Here is an 8,156-nt window from a genome sequence, read left to right as displayed (position 1 = left end):
CTTGACCTTTTCAAAAGCTAATTACTATCATGCTCTATATTCAATCACCTAATATTTTCTAAAAATTTTTCTGTCACAATTAATTTCTACCGTTTAATATTCTTTAATTATTTAGCCACTGCTACTTTAATTTGTTTATAAATATGTACGTTCTTTTATGTTTTTCCCATTTGCAAGCAGTTAATTCACCTAACATTTTCCTTTACTCACAGCTTGTTTCTCTTCTTCACAGTTTCTGGAAAATATACACTTTATCCCAACTGCTTATTTTTCCTTAATTCCTCAGATTTTAGCTTTGATCAGTAGACACTAAAATCTTTTCTGGGTCATTAAAATGCTCTCAGCTGCATTTGAAGTTTTTAATCTTTGAGCTATTCAAGTAATCAGGTGATTCAAAACTGTCATTCACAAAACACCCAGTCATGACACCAAGCTCTCCTGGTTTCAATAGTTTATGTCAAGGTTTCTGGCCTCATCTTGCTTCAGTGCATATAGTCCCTTCCAATAACTTCTACAGACTTACATCTTTGTTTTTTCTTGTAAATATGCCCTCTGAATTTGCTCACTCAGAGTGTTGGATTGAAGTGGCACCTAACCAATGATAGCTTCTACCACCTAGAGAAAGTGATGCCTGGAGATTCACACCTACATGTGTACTGCAGACAGGGATGTGTGGGGTGGATTTCTGTTACTCATTTTATACAGAACATATACCAAACTGATGGATTACTTTTTAAACTGATTCATTATTCATAGAATCTCATGATACAATGGAGCTTGAATTACCATCACATAGTAAATAATTGTCATCAATATGTATAAAATCAATACACATATTTTCTAAGAATTTGAGTACAGAAATTCTTATATTTTCTAATTATCCTTGATAATGATTGCAGATGAATATTAAAATGATCTAGAGTTTTATAAGTGAAAGAGCATATACCACAAATATAGACAATTTCCTAAACAAAAGAAAATAAATCTGCACATTTTGAACAACTTCATTATTATTTTTATAGGCTATGAGCATTGTGAGGACAAATGCCACAAATCCAAGACAACATGGAGATCCTTAGTAACTTCACATCTACATTTCCAACCTTCTTGTTGACCGGCATTCCAGGCTTGGAATCTGTCCATGGCTGGATCTCCATTCCCTTCTGTTGTCTCTATGCCATTGCCCTTACTGGGAACAGCATGATCCTGTTTGTCATCATCACCCAGCAGAGTCTGCATGAGCCCATGTACTATTTCCTCTCCATGCTGTCAGCCACTGACCTGGGCTTGACTGTGTCTACAATGTCAACAACATTAGCTATCCTCTGGTTTGATGCAAGACAAATCAGTCTAGATTCCTGCATTATCCAGATGTTTTTTCTTCATGGATTTTCTTCCATGGAATCTGGAGTGCTGGTGGCCATGGCCTTCGACCGCTATGTGGCCATCTGTGACCCTCTCAGGTACACTACCATTCTCACTAATCCCAGAATCATTCAGATGTATCTAATAATCAGTGCACGCACTGTAATATTGATAGTGATCGTACTCTTGCTCCTTAAGCGTGTCTCTTTCTGCAGAAAGAATCTCCTTTCCCACTCCTATTGCTACCACCCAGATGTGATTAAATTAGCATGCTCAGATACTCGGGTCAACAGCATCTTTGGATTAATTGGTCTCATCCTGAACACAGGAATAGATATACCAGGTATTGTTGTTTCTTATATCTTGATCATTCGCTCTGTTCTCAGAATTGCCTCCCCTGAAGAACAACACAAGACCTTTAGCACCTGTGTCTCCCACATTGGAGCAGTTGCTACTTTCTACATCCCCCTGATAAGTCTGTCCTTGGTGCATCGCTATGCTCATTCAGCCCCCAAAGTGGTCCATTCAATGATGTCCAATATATACCTGATTTTGCCCCCTGTGATCAACCCCATCATCTATAGTGTAAAGACAAAACAGATTCGCAAAGCTATATTCAGTACTCTCCTTCCAAATAAACAGTGATGGTTACATTAGAGGGAAAAACTGAAAAATTTACTTTCACTGCAGTAGGTATCCAAGGTAGTTGATTGTCTATCAGTAATTTTTTACAAGTAAAAAATTGCTCATGATGTAAAAATAAGGAAGTTTGGGAAGAGGTTCATAACCTTTTTGTACTCATAGTTCTTATGATTCTTTTAAAATTCATGTATCTTTCCAAGAAAACAGCCACATGTCAAGGCACCCATATTTTCTATAAATTATCAGAGCATTCACAAAGCTATGAAGGAGTTGCTATGGTGACTTTAACTAACAATGTACCAGGTATATAATTCATGATGCACAGACAGACTATAAACAGTTACACATAAATAGAACTAAATTTTGACTCCTAATAGGGACTTACAGAAACTACATCAATTCAAGAGTTATGAAGAACCTCTAAAATCAGTTGCATAAAATGGTACTGTAATAATTCATTGAAGAAATAAAGATGAAAAATTGATGAATATTTCACATGAATTTGATTTCAGATGAAAGGTGGTTAAACCCCAAGCAAACGTCAGATCAATCTCATAAAGGATTCACTGCATCAAAATTACTTTCAAAACTTTGCTTGCTGTCCAATTTGCAAACAAACTCTACCAAGCAAGATAAACAAACATCCCACAGTGCTCTAACATTTTCAGGCTACCTAGTTCATTACTCTGTTCTGCAAATAAAGAAACTGATATCCTTGGCTATAATTTCTGCTATTTGTGCTACCCACTTAATAGCAGAACAAGGTTTTCTGGTTGTGTAAGGCAGGATTCTTGGAACTCTGCTATGCAGTTTTCCTCAGCAGAGGAAATACTTCAAATATATTCATGTAATTAATGGTTAATTTCTTTTTCCCCGTTTGGACACTTTTCTAAAAATAAATACAATTTTAATGTAAAGATTTCCATGCAGTAATCACTGGGATCCGACAATCTCTTTGAGATCTCGATTACAACACCTTTAGACAAACATCTAGATGTGGGCATGTGTTAATTAATTTTTAAATTTTGAGAAAGTTACATTCTGTTTGCTGTACTTGAATTACCAATTTAAACTCCCTAAAACAATGTAGAAGGCTTCTATTTTCTCCAAACTATTTTTCAATTTTTTTTATAATAAACAGTTTTATAACTGAGATAATGTGATTTTCATAGTATCATTTATAATAAAATGATTTTCATAGTATCATTTGTGATAAAATGATTTTCATCTCCTTAGTGATTAGTGCTATTGAGAACATTTCCTTAAACCCATCAGTGTACAGCTAATAACAATGAATTTTGTATATAATATTTGATAAGGGGTTACAATTTAGAAAATTGGGCGATGTCAGATATGTTTCTGGCTTTTGTTATGAATATGGTCTCAGGTTGTATACTTATCCCCTAATATATCAGGCAATAATACTAAATTAAGTAGCTTTTCATACACAACTCACACTTCAACAGAGTAGGATTGTACTAAGTGAAATAGCCAGAAGGAGAGAGTGAAATACCAAAGGGTCAAAGACAAATTATAAAAGCATTTCTTGAAAACTGAGAATTTCTTGAAAACTGACCAAAACTGGAGGCCCCCAGGAGGGGAGGTAGATCGGGAAGTCTAAGAATGAAAGGGGGGCGATCACAGTGGACTATGGCTGTGGACTGTGGGTCCTTCAGTGTTAGGAGAGCTACAATGACCATAGCTAAGGGGCAAAAACCAATATTGCCAAAATATTAGAAATATATAAAATAGTGGCACTTTATTAAAATAATTCATTGAAAAATCTCTGAGCAAATTCTACTGTCTCCGGTTGAGAAGTGAATCATTCTTTGTTGCCTCTGTTAAATGTATTGATTGATCTTCACAGCTGGTTAAACACTCATAATTCATTCTCTAATGAACAAGTTCTCACTATCCCCAATAAGGGCACTGTGGCTACTTATAATAAGGGAACGGTGGATACTTATATTTTCCTTAATCATCATCATTATTACCATGGAAATTGTATTGTTTGTTGAACATATGGTTTATGAAAAGTGGATAATATGGAATTCCAATTTGCAGACTATATAGAGGACCCTAACTCCATATGAAACATGATGACTAAATCACATATGAGAATTTTAGGTTCAAAGAAAATGCATCAATGAAGACTGAAAAATTGTGTGAGTCCTATAGTTAAACAAATATACTAAGTAACTAATCAAAAAACAACCAAGAAGAATTGAATAAAATGACTTCATTGTTTGTGTATCCTCTTTTATGGTGTGAAATATACCTTAAGAGCAATGGATAAGTTAATTAAATAAAACCATTGACCACTTAATTTATGTCAAGCAATGTGTTCATCAGAACTGGAGGGTAAGTTAAAAAATATAAATAGATTTTCACCTAAATAAATTTAACCAAACCTGAAGTAAATAATGTTCCTGAAATTCCTTGACAAACATTAATCACTATGTAGATATTAATAAAATCTTGACCTACAGTCAACTTTTTCCCCTTGAAATTGTTTTCTTGTCAATTGGCATGTTGCTGAATCATCCTTCTCCTCTTGCAAGCACTACCCCCATGAGCCACTAGATTTTATACTGTGGGTACCTATGAGCTGTAAGAATGCATTTGCAATTTTAACAAACATTTAATGTCATTCATATTATGTACCTAGCACTACACTGTTGCAGGGAGATACATTCAAGAATCTGTTATTTCACATTTTTGTGCAAAGTCAATGTAGTAGATTTTTATACAAAAATAATTGAAGAATAAAAATCAAGACATTATACCTTCCCTTAATTACTATAATCTAAATTGAAGCTAATGATACCTGAAATGGAATGATTTCAATTAAAACTTGCAAATGCAGATCTACTATGTCAATGTTCATCTTTCCTTTGACTCTTCTTTGCTTGCCTTAACATTCACATTTCCTCATGCCATTTAACTAAGCCAGAATCAGAGGGGTGAAGCACAACAGAATGACAGAAATCTCCTCCAAGTAGTATTTCTCCTAGTGTAAATGAATACACTCTCAAGTTTCCCTACAAAATTCTCCACTCATAGGAATAAAAGAGTAACTTCTCACAAGTGAGAACTTGTTCATTAAAGAATGAATTATGAGTGCTTAACCACTCTAAGTAGGAGTGAGCGAAGTTTCTCCTCCCTTTCTAAGGATCAAGTCAAGTATTTGTGCTCTCACTCAATAACAGAACCTGTTTTATCTATGCTTGGTCCCCATCTTATAATATTTTGACTTGATGTGTTTTAATTTTCAGTAGTGTGAGATTATAGCCCAGCCAGTGTTTAGAGAGGAAGGTGTTGCAGCTTTTCTGTCTATGCCTCAGGGAGGCTCAGTCTTTACCCATGACCCCAAGAAGCTTTCTCCTCCTCACTATAAAGTCCATGACTGCAGACCAGCAACTCAGAACTTGCTCTTGCTGCCAAACACAGAAGGCTTCCCTCCCCCAGGGACTCTGGTAAGGAGGTAGAGAAAGGTGCTCACGGGTTGACTTCCTGCTTTGTTACCTTTGCACAAGTAATCAGGTGGGCTTGCAGAAAATCTGATAACACTATTTTCACCCCATCCTCAGGGTCCCATGGAGCAGCCAGGTATCTGATCCCTACTAGTTCATGGTTGAATATGCTGACCTTTCTCAGAGTGAGGAGAAATCAGAGAGGGACAGTTAAAAGGAATCACAGAAAGCTAGCATAAAAGGCACAGTAACACGTATATTTATTTCACAGCCGGGACTCCCAGGATGCAAGTTTTACCAACAATTTTTTACAGCCTTGACTGAAAAATAATAATATAATTAGAAGCATTGCTATTGTTTTATATGCTTTCCTTGAGTTATTGTAATAAGGCATATTTCTTACTTTAAAAATTAAATTTTCATATAATTACAAATTATTATTAATATTTATAACATTAACATTTGCATGCACAGTGAGTACATATCCTCTCCTATACACTTTAATGTATCTTAAAACCTCTGTGTTCTCAAATCAGCTTCCATTCTTCATGTGCCTTCAACAGAGTAAATATTCTGCTAATAATTTACGTTTAAAAAGTGGATACTCAATGCAAGGGAAGAAATGATTTTACCAGTCTGTAACCTGCATAATTCTCTGAGGATGTTATGGTACATACAAATAGTCAGTCATAAAGTACAAATATTTATGATTCCACTCACATGTGACACTTAGAGTAGTCAAGTTCAGAGAAAGACAGAGTAGATGATGGTTGCCAGGGTTGCTGGAAAGGGGGATAGAGTGGAACTCACTGTTTAATGTGTACACATTTGTTTTACAAGATGAAGATATGAACCTGGACGTAGGAGATTATTGCTCAACATTATGAATATATTTACTGCCAAAAATCTGTACATTTAATAATGCTCAGAATGTTGTGTTTTATTTTTTTCAATAAAAGAAAAGTTTAATTCCTCAAAATAGAATGTGACAAGCTTCCCTTATTAGGTTACATGCAAATCTACTAAGCACAGACTCCTCTTTAATAAATATCAAGATACACAAAATATGTGAATATATCCGAATGATCAGAAACATAGCCATTTTAAGGCAAGAACCAGCTTCAGAGTAGCCATCTACACACCACCACACACTAGCAGGCTTTCTATGGCTTTAGAACTATTACTACTGAAAAGACACAAAATCTTGTGAAAACTGAAACAAGAACGGTTTGTTTTAATCACAATTTTAAAATAATGGAAAAAACAAAACTTAAAAGAGCTACTGGGTGATAATTCCTTGACCTTTTCAAAAGCTAATTACTAACATGTTCTATGTTCAGTCACCTAATACTTTCTAAAAATTTTTTCTGTAACAATTAATTTCTACCGTTTAATATTCTTTAATGATTTAGCCGCTGCTACTTTAATTTGTTTATAAATATGTACGTTCTTTTATGTTTTTCCCATTTGCAAGCAGTTAATTCACCTAACATTTTCCTTTACTCACAGCTTGTTTCTCTTCTTCACAGTTTCTGCAACAATACACTTTATCCCAACTGCTTATTTTTCCTTAATTCCTCAGATTTTAGCTTTGATCAGTAGACACTAAAATCTTTTCTGGGTCATTAAAATGCTCTCAGCTGCATTTGAAGTTTTTAATCTTTCACCTATTCAAGTAGTCAAGTGATTCAACACTGTCATTCACAAAACACCCAGTCATGATACAATGCTCTCCTGGTTTCAGTGGTTTATGTCAAGGTGTCTTGTCTCATCTTGCTTCAGTGCATATAGTCCTTTCCAATAACTTCTACAGACTTACATCTTTGCTTTTTCTTGTAAATATGCCCTCTGATTTTGCTCACTCAGAGTGTTGGATTGAAGTGGCACCTACCAATGATAGCTTCTACCACCTAGAGAAAGTGATGCCTGGAGATTCACACCTACATGTGTACTGAAGACATGGATGTGTGGGGTGGATTTCTCTTATTCATTTTATACAGAATATATTCCAAACTGATGGATTATTTTTTAAAATGATCCTTTATTCATAGATTCTCATGATGCAATGGAGCTTAAATTGTCATCACATAGTAAATAATTGTCATCAAAATGCCTAAAATTAATAGACATATTTTCCAAGGATTTCAGTACAGAAAGTCCTATATTTTCTAATTATCCTTGATAAGGATTGCAGATGAATATTAAAATGATCTAGAGTTTTATAAGTGAAAGAGCATGTACCCACAAATATAGAAAATTTCCTAAACAAAAGAAAATAAATCTGCATATTTTGAACAACTTCATTATTATTTTTATAGGCTATGAGCATTGTGAGGACAAATGCCACAAATCCAAGACAACATGGAGATCCTCAGTAACTTCACATCTACATTTCCAATCTTCTTGTTGACCGGCATTCCTGGCTTGGAGTCTGCCCAAGGCTGGATCTCCATTCCCTTCTGTTGTCTCTATGCCACTGCCCTTACTGGGAACAGCATGATCCTGTTTGTCATCATTACCCAGCAGAGTCTGCATGAGCCCATGTACTATTTCCTCTCCATGCTGTCAGCCACTGACCTGGGCTTGACAGTGTCTACAATGTCAACAACATTAGCTATCCTCTGGTTTGATGCAAGAGAAATCAGTCTAGATTCCTGCATTATCCAGATGTTTTTC

At 35.2% G+C, this 8,156-nt stretch overlaps 1 protein-coding gene across 1 annotated transcript; it reads left to right on the top strand.

The window, feature by feature from the left end:
- The first annotated feature begins 1,044 nt into the window (after nt 1–1,044).
- LOC119255001 (olfactory receptor 51F1-like) lies at nt 1,045–2,010 on the top strand. The gene has a single exon (XM_037522023.1). It carries the CDS (start codon nt 1,045–1,047, stop codon nt 2,008–2,010), a length of 966 nt encoding a protein of 321 aa, XP_037377920.1.
- The last annotated feature ends 6,146 nt before the right edge of the window (nt 2,011–8,156 follow it).

Source organism: Talpa occidentalis, unplaced genomic scaffold (assembly GCF_014898055.3).
Source record: "Talpa occidentalis isolate TD23 unplaced genomic scaffold, MPIMG_talOcc4v2.1 talOcc4.3, whole genome shotgun sequence".
Classification (NCBI taxonomy): Eukaryota; Metazoa; Chordata; class Mammalia; order Eulipotyphla; family Talpidae; genus Talpa; species Talpa occidentalis.
Note: the sequence above shows the minus strand (reverse complement) of the source record. Positions and strands in the feature narration are given on the sequence as shown.

What these genes read in the sequence shown, in the direction of transcription:
- LOC119255001 (XM_037522023.1), top strand. Translation starts at nt 1,045, where the DNA reads ATGCCACAAATCCAAGACAACATGGAGATCCTTAGTAACTTCACATCT.